Here is a 19,231-nt window from a genome sequence, read left to right on the forward strand (position 1 = left end):
TTTGCTATGTGCTGTGATTCATAGAGGCTGTCCTAAATTGAATGAAATCGTAAAAAGTCTTAAAAGCAAAAAATACAAGCATTAAAAAAAAAAAGTACCTTGAACTTGTCCTCTATATTTTTAAACAAAAAAATGATTATAAAGTCCATCTAATCACAGAAGTAATCATCCGAGTGCGGCCTTACAACTTGCCCTGAAATTCCACATTCCTGGAGTAACATTTGGTAGAAGACCTGCGGCTCTCCAGCTGCTGCAAAACTACAACTCCCAGCATTCTGTGTAGTTTTACAACAGCTGGGGAGGAAAAACCACTGGAATTAGACTAAAATAATTAAAAAAACAACCAAAAAAAAAAAACAACCCTTTGGGTCTCTTACTAGAAACCACTTAATAACTTACACTTTTAACATTACAAGAGGTATCCTGGGTCCATTGTAGTTATAAAATTATTCTCCCACTTTAAAGGGTTGTCCCGTAAACATCATTCATCGCATACTCACAATATAGGTGATAAAATGTGTGATCGCTGCAGCGCAGACTGCAGGGACCACCGCTGATCACAAGAACATGGGTATCAGTGTGAATGGAACTGAGCATGTGCGACCACCACTCCTATACACAGTGAATGGGGCAGTGGTCGCACATGCTCACTACTAATTCATTCACACAGGAGACTTTTTCCCCATTTTTTTGCGTTCAGTGGCTGGACCCCCCAGGGATCATATGTATATCTATTGGTGGATAGGTGATATGTTGCTTATGGAATGATCCCACTATATTCTCGAAATTGTAAAAATGTTTTTAATATCGGATGCACCAGTCTAGGAATAAAGGACTATAATAACTAAAAATTAAGAGTTGATTTTCACCTGTAATGTAAACCTGACTATATATTAGTACACAGTGAGCTGGAGAGGCAGCAAAAATGTGGTTATTATTATTTATGTTACGTTTAGATATATTGCATTTTTTTCTGTTTACATGTTGGCTGCCATATTGTTAACGTGGCAACAGGAAGTGCAGCCATATTGTTAAAGTGGCAACAGGAAGTGCAGCCATATTGTTAAAGTGGCAACAGGAAGTGCAGCCATATTTTTTTTTAAATCAGAATGAACTTCTCAGCAACTTTAGGTAAGTATGTGCGCATATTGATAACCGCTATGGCTGCACTTCCTGTTACAATATGGCCACCATCACAGAGACGATGTGGGGGAGGCAATCTCTCTGAAAGTAAAAAGAAACACAATTAACCTTTGGCTGCTCCTTAACTTATTGCTTAGTAGTGTGTGAGTAATTTTACATTAGGGATGGAAATTATTCTTAGAGACCGGTCACCTATAATATTCTGTTCTCTTTGGGCCCAGCAAAAACAGAGTGATGTCAGAAATTGCACATTAGGATTAGGAGTCTAGCTTCCCTCTGCAGGTGATACCAGACTCCTAAGTCCAACAACAAGAATATAACATTTTCTTCGTACCACACTAAAAAGCAGCATCTAACAGATCTGCCTTAAAGGAATATTCCAGGCATAAATATATCCTATTTACTTGAATATCCCTATAAGTTGTCCTTAAAAGACACTCCATGCTAACACAAACTTAAAAAAAAAAAAATCCTTGAGCCCATAAAGCGATGAATTGCCATTTGCATTAAAGGGGTTGTTTACCTTGGCAACAAGACTTTCTTTTACTTACGATTCGGTTCTTAGTATATAATAATATTGGCACTCACTAAAAATTTCGCACCATTTGCCGTCTTTGGCCACCATGCTTAACTGTCTATTGCAGGTTGCTTATTTAGTTAACCGAGAATCAGCCAGTTGGCTCGTTATGACGGAGTGTGTATATATATATATATATATATATATATATATATATATATATATATATATATATATATATATATATATATATATATATATATATATATATATATATATATATATATATATATATATATATATATATTCTCAGCACCCTCATTGAACAAGTAAAAGCTACAATCCGAAAAAAATAATAATTACAATTCTGAAAGATATCACAAAATAAATGAGTTCAGGGAAAACGGTTTCACAATTTAGAAACTAAAATCTTAACAAATCGTTAAAGAAGCGAGAAAAGGGAAATTAACAAACCGGAAGATTCCTAAATTGTGTAAACGCTTTACCTGACTCCGGACCATCTTTTTTTTTTTTTTTTTACATAAAATACAAAATTCCATCATAGTAGGAAAATCCAATTTTTTTTGTACATGTAAAAGAAATCTTATTTACAGGTTTTCTTACAGCACCCACTTCCCCCTGAACAGTTTTCTTCCGTCGATTGCTTTGGCAAGTTCGTTTTTTATTTTTCGGTTGTCGTTATTCAAAGAATCGACACTGCATGTAGGTTTCATCGGAGGCCACGTAACCAAACTTCTCATAGAAGGCCACGTTCTTGGGCTTGCACTCCAGTGTAACTTTGTAACAGTTGAGCTTTTTACTTAGCAGAGTGAGCACAGACAACAGCCTGGGGGAAGAGGGAAATATATATATATATATATATATATAAAAAAGTCTAAACACAGCACATGTAGCAAAAAGCAAAAAGGTTTAATTATTTTCTTCATAAATCAATAGTGAACATGAAAATAAGAAACTTTGTAATAAATCTTATTGGAGAAATTTGCTTCATTCATTCTCAAAATTGCTTTATTATGCAGAACAAGACAGACATGTCACAGTAACAGACTGGTCGCTTTAAAGGGGTTAGTCCCATCTTATTAAGCAATGACAGAGCACCTGAGAGGTTGGGGCCTTCAATCATCACTGACCTGCAGAGCGGCACCCCATTAAATAGAGACCAGCTGGTGTTGGGTGGGCTGCTCTGCAAGAATAAAGCAATGAAGAGCGCTGCTATTGATTATTGTCATGGGGGCACTAGCACCACTCCTTTCAGGTGAGAGTTGTTCTAGGGCTGTTGGCTCGGGAACAGCACTTTATCCTAATAGCTTAGCTCACGCGCTTCCCTCTTCCCAGCGCCGAGCAGGAGCCCAGGCGCTCCCTCTTCCCAGCGCCGAGCAGGAGCTCCCTCTTCCCAGCGCCGAGCAGGAGCTCCCTCTTCCCAGCGCCGAGCAGGAGCTCCCTCTTCCCAGCGCCGAGCAGGAGCTCCCTCTTCCCAGCGCCGAGCAGGAGCTCCCTCTTCCCAGCGCCGAGCAGGAGCTCCCTCTTCCCAGCGCCGAGCAGGAGCTCCGGCGCTCCCTCTTCCCAGCGCCGAGCAGGAGCCCAGGCGCTCCCTCTTCCCAGCGCCGAGCAGGAGCCCAGGCGCTCCCTCTTCCCAGCGCCGAGCAGGAGCCCAGGCGCTCCCTCTTCCCAGCGCCGAGCAGGAGCCCAGGCGCTCCCTCTTCCGAGCAGGAGCCCAGGCGCTCCCTCTTCCCAGCAGGAGCCCAGGCGCTCCCTCTTCCCAGCAGGAGCCCAGGCGCTCCCTCTTCCCAGCAGGAGCCCAGGCGCTCCCTCTTCCCAGCAGGAGCCCAGGCGCTCCCTCTTCCCAGCAGGAGCCCAGGCGCTCCCTCTTCCCAGCAGGAGCCCAGGCGCTCCCTCTTCCCAGCAGGAGCCCAGGCGCTCCCTCTTCCCAGCAGGAGCCCAGGCGCTCCCTCTTCCCAGCAGGAGCCCAGGCGCTCCCTCTTCCCAGCAGGAGCCCAGGCGCTCCCTCTTCCCAGCAGGAGCCCAGGCGCTCCCTCTTCCCAGCAGGAGCCCAGGCGCTCCCTCTTCCCAGCAGGAGCCCAGGCGCTCCCTCTTCCCAGCAGGAGCCCAGGCGCTCCCTCTTCCCAGCAGGAGCCCAGGCGCTCCCTCTTCCCAGCAGGAGCCCAGGCGCTCCCTCTTCCCAGCAGGAGCCCAGGCGCTCCCTCTTCCCAGCAGGAGCCCAGGCGCTCCCTCTTCCCAGCAGGAGCCCAGGCGCTCCCTCTTCCCAGCAGGAGCCCAGGCGCTCCCTCTTCCCAGCAGGAGCCCAGGCGCTCCCTCTTCCCAGCAGGAGCCCAGGCGCTCCCTCTTCCCAGCAGGAGCCCAGGCGCTCCCTCTTCCCAGCAGGAGCCCAGGCGCTCCCTCTTCCCAGCAGGAGCCCAGGCGCTCCCTCTTCCCAGCAGGAGCCCAGGCGCTCCCTCTTCCCAGCAGGAGCCCAGGCGCTCCCTCTTCCCAGCAGGAGCCCAGGCGCTCCCTCTTCCCAGCAGGAGCCCAGGCGCTCCCTCTTCCCAGCAGGAGCCCAGGCGCTCCCTCTTCCCAGCAGGAGCCCAGGCGCTCCCTCTTCCCAGCAGGAGCCCAGGCGCTCCCTCTTCCCAGCGCCGAGCAGGAGCCCCAGGCTCTCCCTCTTTCCAACACCGAACAGGAGCCCCAGGCACTCCCTCTTCCCAGCGCCGAGCAGGAGCCCACGAGGTCCCTCTTCCCAGCATGAGCTCTCTCTTCCCCGAGCTGAGCACGAGCACGAGCCCACGTGCGCTCTCTTCCCAGCGCCGTGATGTCTAGCTCTGTGACATTTTACTTTTTTCTAGTAATATTCACTATAACTGTAATATTGAGCCACTTACAGTTTTCCAAGCTGTTTTCCCCGGCACTGATCACTGACGACGACCTCTTCTATCCGACCTCGCTGTAGAGAGAAACACAGATTAACCACACGCCTCACCAGTCAGGTAACACTAATAATAATAAAAATGCACAACTAAAAACTAGATATATATCCCTTCCCGCTTACCTTGGCGCAGCCGTGTATGAATTTATTTTCGATGATTAATGTCGCCGTGGCTACAATCTGCCCGAGATTCAGATCTTCCACTACGATCACATAGTAATTCTCTGTTTTCTTCATGTGTTCGAAGGTCTCTGTAAAGGTAAAGATTTTTAATAAGTAAAATAGAATTTAAAGGTCCAGTAGCCAAATGATTTCCACTACTCAGACTTCTCTTGTGGAAAAAAAAACAAAAACGGAAGCGCAATCCTACTCACTGATAAAATCCTCTGCAGTCACATCTCCCACTTTGGTGAGTTGACCAAGTACTTTGTAATACCCTGAAATTAAAAGAGAAAGCAAGTTTTAATAAATTGAGAGTCATAGGACTCTTTATGCAGCGGCCACATCAGAATTCTGTGGCCATCAGACTGTAGCCCCACGTTCTGCCTCCATCCCTATCTTCTCTTCCGACAAGTAAGACCACGGCAATGGGTTTACTTTTCGGAACAGCGCATCATGAGATAGAACGATAAAGGCGAGCAGGGTCTACAAATCAGAAGAGGCAGCAGATCGTGGGTCTCCGGTCTGACGGCCGTGGGCTACTGACGAGGTCACTGGACCAGGGTCCTGCAAATACATTCATTCATCTCTAGAATGAGTTAACGGGAATAAAAATGTGAAAGTAATTAACGGGGACCTGTCGAAGATCTCTGGCACGTGAACCAGCACAGGGCAGAGCGCACAGCACCACTGCGACCAGTTGTTTTGTCTCCTATGTTGCAGGGTGCCTTCCATTTCTATATAAACGCGTAAACATTCAGATGACAAGTTCTCTAACTTTCTAATGCACCATTTTTCACGGTATCTACTTTCTGAACAGTGGAGGGTTTCTGACGCTTGACCCCTTCCATTATTATCAGCTGATCAGAGGTCCAACTGTAAACTAAAAAGAAAAAGGATGTTGCCCCTAGAAGTAAATGAGCTGCACACACACACGGCCCCCTGCACTCAGACCAGGGTTGGGGTCCCCCGTTCTGCAGCATCTACATGGGATCTCTGCTATGACATAATAACAAGCCCGCCAGAGGACACAGAATCCACGAGTACTGGAAGCACAGACCTCGGTTTATGTCCGCAGTACACAGGGGTCTCAGGACGAGCCCTTCTCCAGGGAGCTCCGGCGAGATGGATGGACTAAATGACACCATATTCTGACTCCAGTCAATCTCCTCCAGCAATTGGGGGTCAAACAAGGGGGTCTCATCTGGGATCATGGCTGCAGCTCCTGCAAGCAAAATGCAAAGAAAGAATCACATTAAAGTCCACATAAAACACACAAACGCTGGCGTGTACTCTATGATAAGCTGTGCAAACACCGCTGCGAGGGATCAACTCCCATCAGTCGTGCACCGACGCCTTTGCTCTAGATCTCTGCCAGCTCAGATTCCCGCTTACAGTACATCCAAAAGGCTAAAAACACCAAACACCATACGTCAGACGTAGCCGAACTTATAGCCAATCTGCCCCGAAAAGTCAGGGGCGCAAGAATAAAAAATGGTTATTTTAGAGGGGCAGTGCTCTGTAGATTTTCCCAAAAAAATTGTTTAAAGGGGTTGTACTAAGATTGAGGGTCCAGAGTTCCCTTGCACACCGCTGCATCACCTATGAGGCTGCTCAGAGGACCCCCAACAAACAGCCACCGATTACTATCCTGCCAATGTGCTTCTTCGTGTCACAAGGACCAGGCCCGTTACTGGGAATTACCCCGACTCTTCTGATTCACTGTTTGTTCTATGGGCGGCTACATTCACAGGGGACCAATGTCCGGACGCCTGCTCAGCAGCATTTCTGGAGAACACGTCTTACAACTTCTACATTTGACTGAGAAAAAAAAAAAAAGGTTCCAGAAACCATGAAATACCAGCTGACAATTATAATAAATGCAAATAAGCCGACACCCGGCACAGGATCGGTGACAAGAGTGTGATCCACTGTAACGAGCCAGGCACATGTGTGAGCGGCACTCACTACTGCACGCTCGTGTCCCGTCACCCGATGTAACAACACGATCATGGTTAGGGGACAACCGTCCCTTTAAGACGTGTATGTAAGATATGTACAGCGTCACACCCATGTGACACGCAGGAGCAGGTCCTGGAAGGTGACCTGTCACTGTCTCCACCTCACTCCTTGTGCCACATGTACCACACCTGATCCAGGACCGACACGTAGCCATCATGTATGCGCAAAGATACTAAGAGGCCATGTACATCTCCCCGTAAATAGCCCAAATCAGAGGCGAAAACCCCATTAGTGCAACCTGAGTATTCGCACTGGGGTCCAAGACTTGAGGGGGGCACTTCTAACTTCAAAGCAGGTGGGATTATACAATATGATGAGATTTTTGGCGGCAAAAATCCCATATATTGTTCTTGCACAGGGGCCTCACCTGTCTATGTGGCAAGGGTAGGGGGGGTTAGCACAGAGAGGCCCGGGACCCGGAGGGGTGGGCACAGAGAAGCCGGGACCCGGAGGGGTGGGCACAGAGGCCGGGACCCGGAGGGGTGGGCACAGAGAGGCCGGAACCCGGAGGGGTGGGCACAGAGAGGCCGGGACCCGGAGGGGTGGGCACAGAGAGGCCCGGGACCCGGAGGGGTGGGCACAGGGAGGCCCGGGACCCGGAGGGGTGGGCACAGGGAGGCCCGGGACCCGGAGGGGTGGGCACAGGGAGGCCCGGGACCCGGAGGGGTGGGCACAGGGAGGCCCGGGACCCGGAGGGGTGGGCATAGAGGCCCGGGACCCAGAGGGGTGAGCACAGAGAGGCCCAGGACCCGGAGGGGTTGGCACAGAGAGGCCGGGACTGGAGGGGTGGGCACAGAGAGGCCCGGAACCCGGTGGGAGGGGCACAGCAGTGGATTATTCCCCTTTCCATATTGACACTACATGCACCTTCAGCAGACCATCTATTGGCGATGAATTCAGGATAAGTAAGAATAGCTGTGGGCTGAACTAGTGTTCTGTTGACAGCTACTGAAGATGAATGGTCGGTTTTGGCCCAAGGTATAGCAGGAGAATCTCTCAACCAGTGCGTTCTTGATCATGTTGATCAGTAGCGATCATTATCACGTGCTGATATAATTAGGCCAATGCAGGACTCACCACTAAAGCAGCAGGGTCCCAGGACCTGCAACCAGTCTGGATTACACATTAGAAAGACGACAACAAAAGTACAGAAGGTACCGATCTGCTTCAGATTAACACAATGCTCTCAGTTGCATCCAAGCCCTTCTTATCGGTGGGGTCAGATAACTACAACCCCCAGGAGAGATGATGAATAAATGGCGTCTGATAACAGGAGCATAGAATCACACACACAATGATAAGACACAATATCCACGGCACTAAAAGGCACAGAGTCCGTCATCACACAATACATTCCTGTTACTCCACTTAATATTTCCACATTCTAGTAACGCTAGTGAAAAAATAAAGCATGGAAATTAGTTTTCTACTAGTGACACTTTTCTTCTTTTTTTTTTTAAAGTGTAAAGTTTCACTGTAAAGTTTCACAATTATTTTTTGTGGACAGCAGATTCCCTTTAATGGCGAGTCGTCCATTTCAGATTAGGACGGCATTATTGGTTATGAGAGCATCTCCTCTGAATTTCAGATCTGAAGGAGTCACATAAAGAGACCCTTAGTCGCTGTTAACCATGTAGATGCCACTGACAATTAGGCTGTGTGCACACGATGCAGATTTACTGCGGATCCACAGCGTTTTTTCCCCGCACAGAAACGCTGCAGATCTGCAAAGTGATTTACAGTACAATGTAAATTAATGGAAAAAAAATCCAGTGCTAATGGTGCGGAAAATTCCGCACGGAAAACGCTGCGGATTAAGAAGGAGCACGTCATTTATTTGTGCGGCTCTGCAGCGTTTTTGTACCCATTCCATTATAGAAATCCAGAGGGGTAAAAAACGCATGAAATCTGCAAAAAATCTGCATAAAAAAACTCATCAAATCCGCACCTGCGTTTTCTGCCAAGAGATGCAGAATCCGCACAAAAAATTCCAGAGGCAAATCCGCAACGTGTGCACATACACTAATTAGCATTGGCGGCATTAATGTTACCATGTACCTAGACTTCTGCTCCCTGGACGCTCCGGCTGTCACCTCTCTGCTCGCAGATCCTGCTCTAAATACTTGGCTCTATACTATCAGGAGCATTGCACGACGCAGGAGGGGTGCAAGTACCAACTGGTGCACACTGCCTCACCCTCTCAGACCTGGCACCAGGCGGCACATCACTTTCACCTGCTCCAGGTCCTGCTCTGTCCCTTTAATGAAGGATTACACAATATTACATCAGAATTGTCGCTCTGCAGTGTTCGGAGCCCACGCTGTATCTGAATGTAGTGACACAAGTGATTCTTAAAGGGATGGTCAGTGCTCCGGTGGTCCTGGGACGCTACCCCCCACCATACAGACATACCCCTCTATAGCAGCTCTGGAGGATACTGTATGAACAGAGGGACCTATAGATAAAGGGGACCCCCAGGTCCTACACCTTACACGAAACAAGACACAATACAAACATGTATGGAGATCATGTGGACAGTGGAGACCCCCTTTAACACCTCTCGGTCTGGCCGGATCACCCTTTAGTTCCCCACCTGAGGGTCTGCGACCCCCGATCCTTCTGATTACATCATTACCAGTACAGTAAAGGAGGGTGGCTAAGACTTGTAGTTCCACAGCAGCTATGAGCCCACTATAACACAGTGGAGACCCTCTGCCCCCACCCAATATGGAGCAAGGACAACTAGCACGACTACAGCAGCCACCCGGGGGTCTGTGCAGCAGGACTATGGGAGCGAGGAGCGAACTCACCGGCAGTCGGCTCTCCGCCTGCTTTACTCTATCTTCTCAGGCCCAGAAGCCTCTGCGCTGTGGGGAAACCTCAGCCATAGCGTGACGTCAGCAGCAGCGCGGCAGGCACAAAGCGAACAGCCAATCAGCGTTCAGGACACCGTGCCGGCTTCGCCGTGCCCACACTCTGACGTCATTCCATGCGCCACGAGCCTATGCGTCGCCATGGTTACGGACTCCATGTGTTAGTGGGGAGGACCGGGCTGACGTTTCCATCCTCTCAGAGGTTCATTACAGGAACCAGATCGGAAACGTGGCAGAAGGGGAACAGGGGAGGAGCGCATGCGGGGCAGGGAGAGCGTGAGCGGGGAAGACTATGGGGCACCGAGTAGCCTTCATCCTCCATCCATCCCAGTAATTGTACAGCCATAACTACAGATCCACGGAAGCATTGTTGTGGCTTAACCCCTTAAGGACGAGGCCAATTTTTACAATTCTGACCACTGTCACTCTATGAGGTAACTCTGGAATGCTTCTATAGATCCCACTGATTCTCACATTGTTTTCTCATGACATTGTACTTCATGATAGTGGTAACATTTCTCAGATATCACTTGTGTTTATTTATGAAAAAAATGGAACTATGGCGACAATTTTGCAATTTTCAAACTGAATTTTTGTGCCCTTAAATCAGAGAGACATGTCACACAAAATAGTACATAAATAACATTTCCCACATGTCTACTTTACATCAGCACAATTTTGGAACCAACATTTTTTTTATTGTTAGGAAGTTATAAGGGTTAAAAGTTGACCAGCGATTTCTCACTTTTCCAACAATATTTACAGAACCATTTTTTATGTGGAGAAAAGCCAATGTCTGGGCGCATGGCAGAGCTCAGGAGAGAGGGAACACCGTTTGACTTTTTGAACGCAAACTTGGCTGGAATCGATGATGGCGCCCTGATGTACCTAAACAGTGGAAACCCCCCAGTTATAACCCCAACTCACTTTAGCCCAACTCTAACCCTAAGGCTATGTGCACATGTTGCGGTTTTGACGCTGCGGATCTGCAGCTGTTTTCCATGAGTTTACAGTACCATGTAAACGTATGGAAAACAAAATCCTCAGTACACATGCTGCAGAAAAAACCGAGGGGAAACGCAGCGTTGTTTATTCCACAGCATGTCAATTCTTAATAGGAATCCGCAGGTGTAAACTCGCAGGTAAAATCCGCACAAAAACCACGGTAATTCCGCAGTAAATCCGCAGGTAATCTGCAGTGCGGTTTGCCTGCAGATTTACAAAAACAGGTGCGGAAAAATCCGCAGATATCCCACCTACGTGTGCACATACTCTAATGGAAAAATGGAAAAAAAATAAATTTTTATTTTATTATTTTTCCCTAACTAAGGGGATGATCCAGTCTTCTTTTCCCCGCACCCCTCTCCTCACCTGCCGCCGTAAAAAAATGTCTGTGAATTGCTAACTGCAAATAAAGGACAACACTTCAACTGCCGTGAAGGGTGAGTGCCACTTTCATTCTTTTCATTTGTCTCGTGGATTGTGGATTACTCAAGTAGAGCATCGCCCAAGCAAGCAGCTAACCTCGGTATGCCCTGATCTGACAAGGATCAAATTACTTTGTATATCCTTACCTAATATACAGCGTTCAGTGCCGTTCATACCCACTTTTTCTCTTGAAGAATTAGGAAAAAATTCCTGTTGCCAGTCGAAATCTCGGTGGGCGCACTGCGCATGCGCCCGCCATTTTCTCCCGGAAGACGCCAGCGGCCCGGGGGACTTCACGGGGGCATGCAGGGACACCAGACGTACCAGGGGAAGGGTGATCGGGAGACCCTATTTCTCTCTTCTCTGATGTGCGATCACATCAATAGAGAGAAAGCTTAAATGGAAAATCAGACTTTTTTTTCATGTTCTCTGGGGTCTCAGCTACCTCTAGTAGCTGGCACTGTGGTTTAAGTACACTTCACTGCCACTGTTTAAGACGTATCGGCAGTCGTTAAGGGGTTAAAGTAAAATTGGAAACATTGTAAATCCAATATCAGGAAGATGATGAAGGGCAACAAACAAATTGGTGAACTAGCCTCAATAAGACCCCGAAATACAGACATCAGATTGGAAAGACCTAAATGAAGACGTACACCCGTGTCAGAACCCCGCAATATACAGCCCCGCTCCCAGCCACACCCTTACAACATATCTTTCTCCCGTGGCAGGAGTTGTCATAGAGGCTCTGGCAGATATTGACATTCAGACGAGACTGCAGGGCGTAGACCCAAATCCGGGACTGTCCGCTGTGGCCGGGACTGTTGGGACTAGACATGAGGAGATCGATTGGCGACTCTGGTCCAGTGTCCGGGTCAGTGCTGCCCAGTGGCTGGATGGTCACGGGAGGCCACAAATCTCTTACATTCCGGTGTCCCCAATACAGACGCCAAAATGCGCGTCGGGTCCGGGCGCATCCTAGGGACTCTGAAGCATGCACAAAGGTGTTGATCAGGAGGCTTTTTGGGTTAGCAGTATATAAATATATTTGTATTACCACCAGGGGTGGATTAAGGGTAGCCAGGGCCCCGGGCTGTTCAGACACTGTGCCCCCCCCCCCCCCCCCGTCATGTGAGGGGGTCATGTGATGGGGTCGTGACGGGGTCATCATATACCTGAACCAGATTATTCCAGAAAAATAGTTGCTGTGTGAAACTATAACCTGTCAAACATCCATTGATCTAGTCAATTTACCCTTCAGTTAGGAAAAAAAACAACACAATACCATCACCATAAGTGCCAGTATTCACAGGAGATCTGTACTTAGTATGCAGTGTCTGTGTAGAGGTAATACAGTGATCACCGGTGACATTATACACAGGAGCTCTGTATATAGTATACAGTGTATAGTATCAGTGTATAGGTAACACTGACTCGCCAGTGACATCTCTAGGTGAAGCCCTTCATCTTTCATCCTGCTCAGACCGCCATCACTTCATCCAGCCAGGACTCGTCTCTGGAAATAACACAGTTATCTCGAGCTCCGCTTGCAGAACACATTACTTAATTTTTAAAACAGTGTCCTCAAAAAATAAAATCAATAGATATATATGACAAAAAACCATGGTAAAGTTATTAATAATTCACAAATTTGTAACCATGTGTTAAATAGGACAAATATAGCCTATCATCAACTACTACATAGATCCAACAAACAAATGATGATCAAAAGGCAAAAAGTATAGATATAAAAACCATAATTTTATTGATACAAATTCATTTAAAACATACTGCCAATACTTAGGGAGATGAAACAGACGACATATATCACACCATCACCAATGTTAACGCACAGCGTCATGTGACAGACAGCATCCTACTAACCGAGGTATTGTTACAGGGCAATATTCAAATAAGATACTATAATGTATTGTAATACATACTTATGCCCTATAAACCACCACTCTTAACAATCATATCGCATAATCCCCATCCAGCCCATATGAGGCCTGTATATAATGGGATGTCATAATTACCCTCTGTGAGTAGCGTCTAAGTTTCTGTCGCCACCGGACCGCGTGCGTCAGCCCCGACGCGCGTTTCGGACTCCTTTTTCAAGGGGCCTATTGAGTGCAGTGATCCCTAGCATTTTATAATTCCGGGATGCCGCGTAACACGCCGCAAACCGGATGTAGAATGTCCACCCCGGAAGTGACGCGCGCTGTTGCCCAGCTACCAGCGACACCAGCCGGCATCGGCGTCATAGCGTGGGTGGAGCCGGGGCTGACTCCCTCCACGTCACCAAACGCCGAAAGCCAGTGGGAGTGGCCAGGAGCGGGCAACATGCGCGTACAGGGGAAGGAACACCAATGAAACACCTATCACACTGCACCTCTACATATAACATTGCGATCACCATAGCAATCTTCGTTATGTATTTATTCCGGGCCAACTAACATCAGAAAAATATGGACATATACAATAACATCTGGAAATAGAAATATAAACCAACCCACTACAGCATTATTACAAAAATAAACAATAAATTAGTATATAAATATACAGCAGGTAAAGGCAATATTCTAATTGCCAGTTAAAGTCCATATCTTGATTTTCCATCATTAGTGTTCTTTTTCTGCCACGGCAAGAATCATCACACTGGTAATCAACGTGAAGTACGACATTTAAAATACAGACAATATTCTAAAAAAATAAAAAACAAAATTAGTTAAAAACATAGGGATGGTGAGAGATAAATCTCTAACAGCAGACAGGTGACGGGATAGGACTACAAAAACGAAGCATAGCTAATATTTTCATTGAGTCCAGATGGATATATGGTACCCAAGGTCCATATCCACCTGGACTCTAATTGGGCCAATCTTTTAGTCAGATCTTGGGTACCTTATATCCATCTGGACTCAATGAAAATATTACCACGCTATGACGCCGATGCCGGCTGGCGTCGCTGGTAGCTGGGCAACAGCGCGCGTCACTTCCGGGGTGGACATTCTACATCCGGTTTGCGGCGTGTTACGCGGCATCCCGGAATTATAAAATGCTAGGGATCACTGCACTCAATAGGCCCCTTGAAAAAGGAGTCCGAAACGCGCGTCGGGGCTGACGCACGCGGTCCGGTGGCGACAGAAACTTAGACGCTACTCACAGAGGGTAATTATGACATCCCATTATATACAGGCCTCATATGGGCTGGATGGGGATTATGCGATATGATTGTTAAGAGTGGTGGTTTATAGGGCATAAGTATGTATTACAATACATTATAGTATCTTATTTGAATATTGCCCTGTAACAATACCTCGGTTAGTAGGATGCTGTCTGTCACATGACGCTGTGCGTTAACATTGGTGATGGTGTGATATATGTCATCTGTTTCATCTCCCTAAGTATTGGCAGTATGTTTTAAATGAATTTGTATCAATAAAATTATGGGTTTTATATCTATACTTTTTGCCTTTTGATCATCATTTGTTTGTTGGATCAAAAAATAAAATAAATACATCACTGCAGTAATAATATCCCTTAATTAGCCCCTATGGTAACAATAATATCCCCCATCCTGGCCCCGTGTATCTCATTCCTGGCTTCAGCCATATGTTCTACCATCCTGCCCTCATGAGTATCCATCCCGCCCCATATGATCTCCCCATCCTGCCCCATCAGTCTCCATCGTATCCATCCTGCCCCATGATCCTGCACGATCTGTCTCCAATCCTGCCCATGTCTTTCATTCTGCCCCGTGTCTCTAATCAAGCCCCGTATCTACATTCTGCCCATCTCTCCAGTCCTGCCCCCAGTGTGTCCAGCATCTCTGCCCCTGTGTCCAGCATCTCTGCCCCCAATGTGTCCAGCATCTCTGCCCCAATGTGTCCAGAATATTGCCCCCGGTGTGTCCAGCATCCTGCCCCCAGTGTGTCCAGCATATTGCCCCCAGTGTGTTCAGCATATTGCCCCCAGTGTGTCCAGCATATTGCCCCCAGTGTGTCCAGCATATTGCCCCCAGTGTGTCCAGCATATTGCCCCCAGTGTGTCCAGCATTTTGTCCCCAGTGTGTCCAGCATTTTGCCCCCAGTGTGTCAGCATCCTGTCCCCAGTGTGTCCAGCATATTGCCCCCAGTGTCTCCAGCATCCTGCCCCCAGTGTGTCCAGCAATCTGCCCCCAGTGTGTCCAGCAATCTGCCCCCATATATATATATATAGGGGAGCTACCCATAAGCTGGATCAAAGCTCCCCCTTCTGGCCTGGAGTGTGAGCATGTTGTATGTTTGTGTTTACCTGATAAAGAAGATCTTCTCTCGCTTCCAAGCGTGACATCACTCTCCCAGTGAGGAAAACAGTGCCACTGTGACAACCAGGACCCTAGGGTGTCACATATGCACATACGGTGGTGTTGGTATTCTATATCAGATTTCATTTATAGCCCTAGATGTTGTATGTGCATTTCGCCTTGAGTCTTCTAAGCCCCTATGTACAAGAATACAACTACTATAATACTGCTCCTATATACAAGAATACAACTACTATAATACTGCCTCGATGTACAAGAATGTCACGTACCCACTCCTCAGCATGTGACTTGGAGTTGCACCTGCAAGGGTTGATTTATCGCCTCTCACTCAGTCCAGCATTCAAACTCTGTCCTATGCTGCAATGGGAGCATAAATCACACCCCGACACTGAACGCGCACCCCGCTTCACAAAAGCTGCCACCACTCGCCGAATATGGGCGATGAGTCCCGGAAACGCTACTAATACTATCTGCCAATCAGCAGGATCACACACTCTAGGATTATGGGTTCTTTTAGTATACAAGGTTCAAACTTATTAAGGTTTTAAGTTTTAATAGAAAAGGTACAGTGCTTACAATAAAGCGACATACAAATATGAAAATCAGAAGTTACATACCAATATGCACAGGTATAAAATAAAAGGGAGAAACTTACAGAAATATCTAAACTTTGCAGTCTGTTATTCTGTTTACTAAGGGAGGGAATATGAAAATAGATCACATCAGCTTGGCTGCCCTCAATCTGTGAACAACGTTCTTTGTGGAGGGCCCCATATATAGGCTCAGCCCAGAGATAAGATTTCTAGACCAGCCTTTCATGTTAATATGCTAATTCCTGGTTTGTGACTAGACCATGGCTACTTTCCTAATGAATACATTATTTTTCTAAATGTTATTTGTCTTAGCCTTTCTATCCCTTAGTAAATAGAAATTGTCATGCTGCAGCTAGGTTCCATTTGGTGTCTCCCTTCAAAGGCATCAGAGATGTGAAATGGTTCCAATTCTGTGCATTCTCAGGAAGGCACTCTGGATTCTGAGACCCTGCGACCAGGAAAGCTACCTTTGCTCAAGATAGCATAGGTTATGACCTTTGTGAAGAGCTGCAGCCTAAAGGTACCTTCACACTAAACGATATCGCTAGCGATCCGTGACGTTGCAGCGTCCTGGATAGCGATATCGTTTAGTTTGACACGCAGCAGCGATCAGGATCCTGCTGTGATATCGCTGGTCGTTGAACAAAGTTCAGAACTTTATTTGGTCGTCAGACCGGCGTGTATCGTCGTGTTTGACACCAAAAGCAACGATACCAGCGATGTTTTACACTGGTAACCAGGGTAAATATCGGGTTACTAAGCGCAGGGCCGCGCTTAGTAACCCGATGTTTACCCTGGTTACCAGTGTAAAATGTAAAAAAAAACAAACAGTACATACTCACCTTCGCATCCCCCGGCGTCCGCTTCACACACTGACTGAGCACCGTAAAGTGAAAGTGAAAGTACAGCACAGCGGTGACGTCACCGCTCTGCTGTTAGGGCCGGCGCTCAGTCAGTGCAGGAAGCGGACGCCGGGGGACGCGAATGTAAGTATGTACTGTTTGTTTTTTTTACATTTTACGCTGGTAACCAGGGTAAACATCGGGTTACTAAGCGCGGCCCTGCGCTTAGCAACCCGATGTTTACCCTGGTTACCCGGGGGCCTCGGCATTGTTGGTCGCTGGAGAGCGGTCTGTGTGACAGCTCTCCAGCGATCAAACAGCGACGCTGCAGCGATCGGCATCGTTGTCGCTATCGCTACAGCGTCGCTTAATGTGAAGGTACCTTAAGACCAGATGCTGATTTACAGCCGGTCATACATCGCCTACAAATACATCTTTCACTACATAGAATATAACTACTATAATACTGCCCCCTGTGTAGAAGAATATAACTACTATAATACTGCCCCATATGTATCAGAATATAACTACTATAATACTGCTTCTATGTACAAGAATATAACTATTACAATACAGACCCCTATATACAAGAATATAACTACTATAATACTGCTCCTATGTACAAGAATATAACTACTATAATACTGCTCCTATGTACAAGAATATAACTACTATAATACTGCTCCTATGTACAAGAATATAACTACTATAATACTGCTCTTATGTACAAGAATATAACGACTATAATACTGCTCCTATATACAAGAATATAACTACGACAATACTGCTCATATATACAAGAATGTAACTACTATAATACCGTTCCTATGTACAAGAATATAACTACTATAATACTGCTCCTATGTACAAGAATATAACTACTATAATACTGCTCCTATGTACAAGAATATAACTACTATAATACTGCTCTTATGTACAAGAATATAACGACTATAATACTGCTCCTATATACAAGAATATAACTACGACAATACTGCTCATATATACAAGAATGTAACTACTATAATACCGTTCCTATGTACAAGAATATAACTACTATAATACTGCTCCTATGTACAAGAATATAACTATTACAATACAGACACCTATATACAAGAATATAACTACGACAATACTGCTCATATATACAAGAATATAACTACTATAATACCGTTCCTATGTACAAGAATATAACTACTATAATACTGCTCCTATGTACAAGAATATAACTATTACAATACAGACACCTATATACAAGAATATAACTACGACAATACTGCTCATATATACAAGAATATAACTACTATAATACCGTCCCTATGTACAAGAGTATAGCTACTATAATACTGCTCCTATATAAAAGAATATAACTACTATAATACTGCTCCTATGTACAAGAACATAACTACAATACTGCTCCTATGTACAAGAATTTAACTACCTCACCACCACACTAATCCCATCCCTAACCCATCTCTTCAACCTATCACTAACTTCTGGTACCTTCCCCTCTGCTTTCAAACATGCCACAATCACACCTATCCTCAAAAAGCCATTCCTTGACCCGAGCGCTATGTCCAGCTACCGCCCCATATCTTTGCTCCCATTTGCTTCCAAACTCTTTGAGCAGCGCGTCCATGCTGAACTTTCCTCTCATTTTGCATCGAACTCTCTCTTTGACAACCTACAATCTGGCTTCCGTCCCCATCATTCCACTGAGACTGCCCTGACCAAAATTACTAACGACTTACTTACAGCCAAAGCTAAAAGACAATTCTCTATACTCCTCCTTCTAGACCTGTCTTCTGCCTTCAACACACTTGACCACTGCCTCCTACTACAGATCCTCTCTTTCTTTGGTGTCAAAGACCTTGCCCTATCTTGGATCTCCTCATACCTTGCCAACCGCACATTCAGCATTCCCTACTCCCATACTACCTCTTCATCTCGCCCCCTCTCTGTTTGTGTCCCTCAAGGCTCTGTCCTAGGACCCTTACTCTTCTCAATCTATACACTTGGCCTGGGACAACTCAAAGTCCTATGGCTTCCAGTGCCATCTATATGCTAATGACACTTAGATCTACATCTGTGGCCCAGATGTCACCTCTCTGCTCTCCAGAATCCCAGAGTGTCTATCAGCCATATCCTCCTCCTTCTCCTCTCGCTTCCTCAAGCTCAATGTGGACAAATCTGAACTAATTATCTTTCCTCCATCTTGCATATCTTCCCTACCTGATCTATCTACCAAAATAAATTAAATCACACTTTCCCCTGTTCCCAAAATCCGCTGCCTTGGAGTAACCCTTGACTCTGCCCTGTCCTTCAAACCGCACATCCAAGCTCTCGCCACCTCCTGTCGCCTCCATCTCAAAAATATTTCCAAAATCCGTCCTTTCCTCAACCCTCA

The 19,231-nt window shown here is 46.3% G+C and overlaps 1 protein-coding gene across 3 annotated transcripts; it reads right to left on the minus strand.

Annotated features, from left to right (window-relative positions):
• Positions 1-792: 792 nt before the first annotated feature.
• Positions 793-9,722, minus strand: GNPNAT1 (glucosamine-phosphate N-acetyltransferase 1). 3 transcript variants are annotated; one of them, XM_077269727.1, is made up of 6 exons: positions 9,593-9,722; positions 5,821-5,985; positions 4,976-5,038; positions 4,725-4,852; positions 4,558-4,619; positions 793-2,507 (listed from the first exon to the last, which is right to left on the minus strand). In XM_077269727.1, the coding sequence occupies exons 2-6, from the start codon at positions 5,972-5,974 to the stop codon at positions 2,360-2,362; spliced, it is 555 nt and encodes a 184-aa protein (XP_077125842.1). In that variant the 5' UTR covers positions 5,975-5,985; positions 9,593-9,722; the 3' UTR covers positions 793-2,359. The 3 variants fall into 3 exon arrangements, with proteins under 3 accessions (XP_077125842.1, XP_077125859.1, XP_077125850.1); XM_077269744.1 differs by lacking the exon at positions 9,593-9,722 and adding an exon at positions 9,376-9,504; XM_077269735.1 differs by lacking the exon at positions 9,593-9,722 and adding an exon at positions 6,363-6,484.
• Positions 9,723-19,231: the final 9,509 nt, after the last annotated feature.

This window comes from Ranitomeya variabilis, chromosome 1 (assembly GCF_051348905.1).
Source record: "Ranitomeya variabilis isolate aRanVar5 chromosome 1, aRanVar5.hap1, whole genome shotgun sequence".
Taxonomy (NCBI): Eukaryota; Metazoa; Chordata; class Amphibia; order Anura; family Dendrobatidae; genus Ranitomeya; species Ranitomeya variabilis.

Coding starts and splice junctions, on each gene's coding strand:
- GNPNAT1 (XM_077269727.1), bottom strand. CDS start 5,974: ATGATCCCAGATGAGACCCCCTTGTTTGACCCCCAATTGCTGGAGGAG. Junction 5,039..5,820: donor TACTGCGGACATAAACCGAG/GTCTGTGCTTCC, acceptor TTTTAATTTCAG/GGTATTACAAAGTACTTGGT. Junction 4,620..4,724: donor TCATACACGGCTGCGCCAAG/GTAAGCGGGAAG, acceptor TTCTCTCTACAG/CGAGGTCGGATAGAAGAGGT.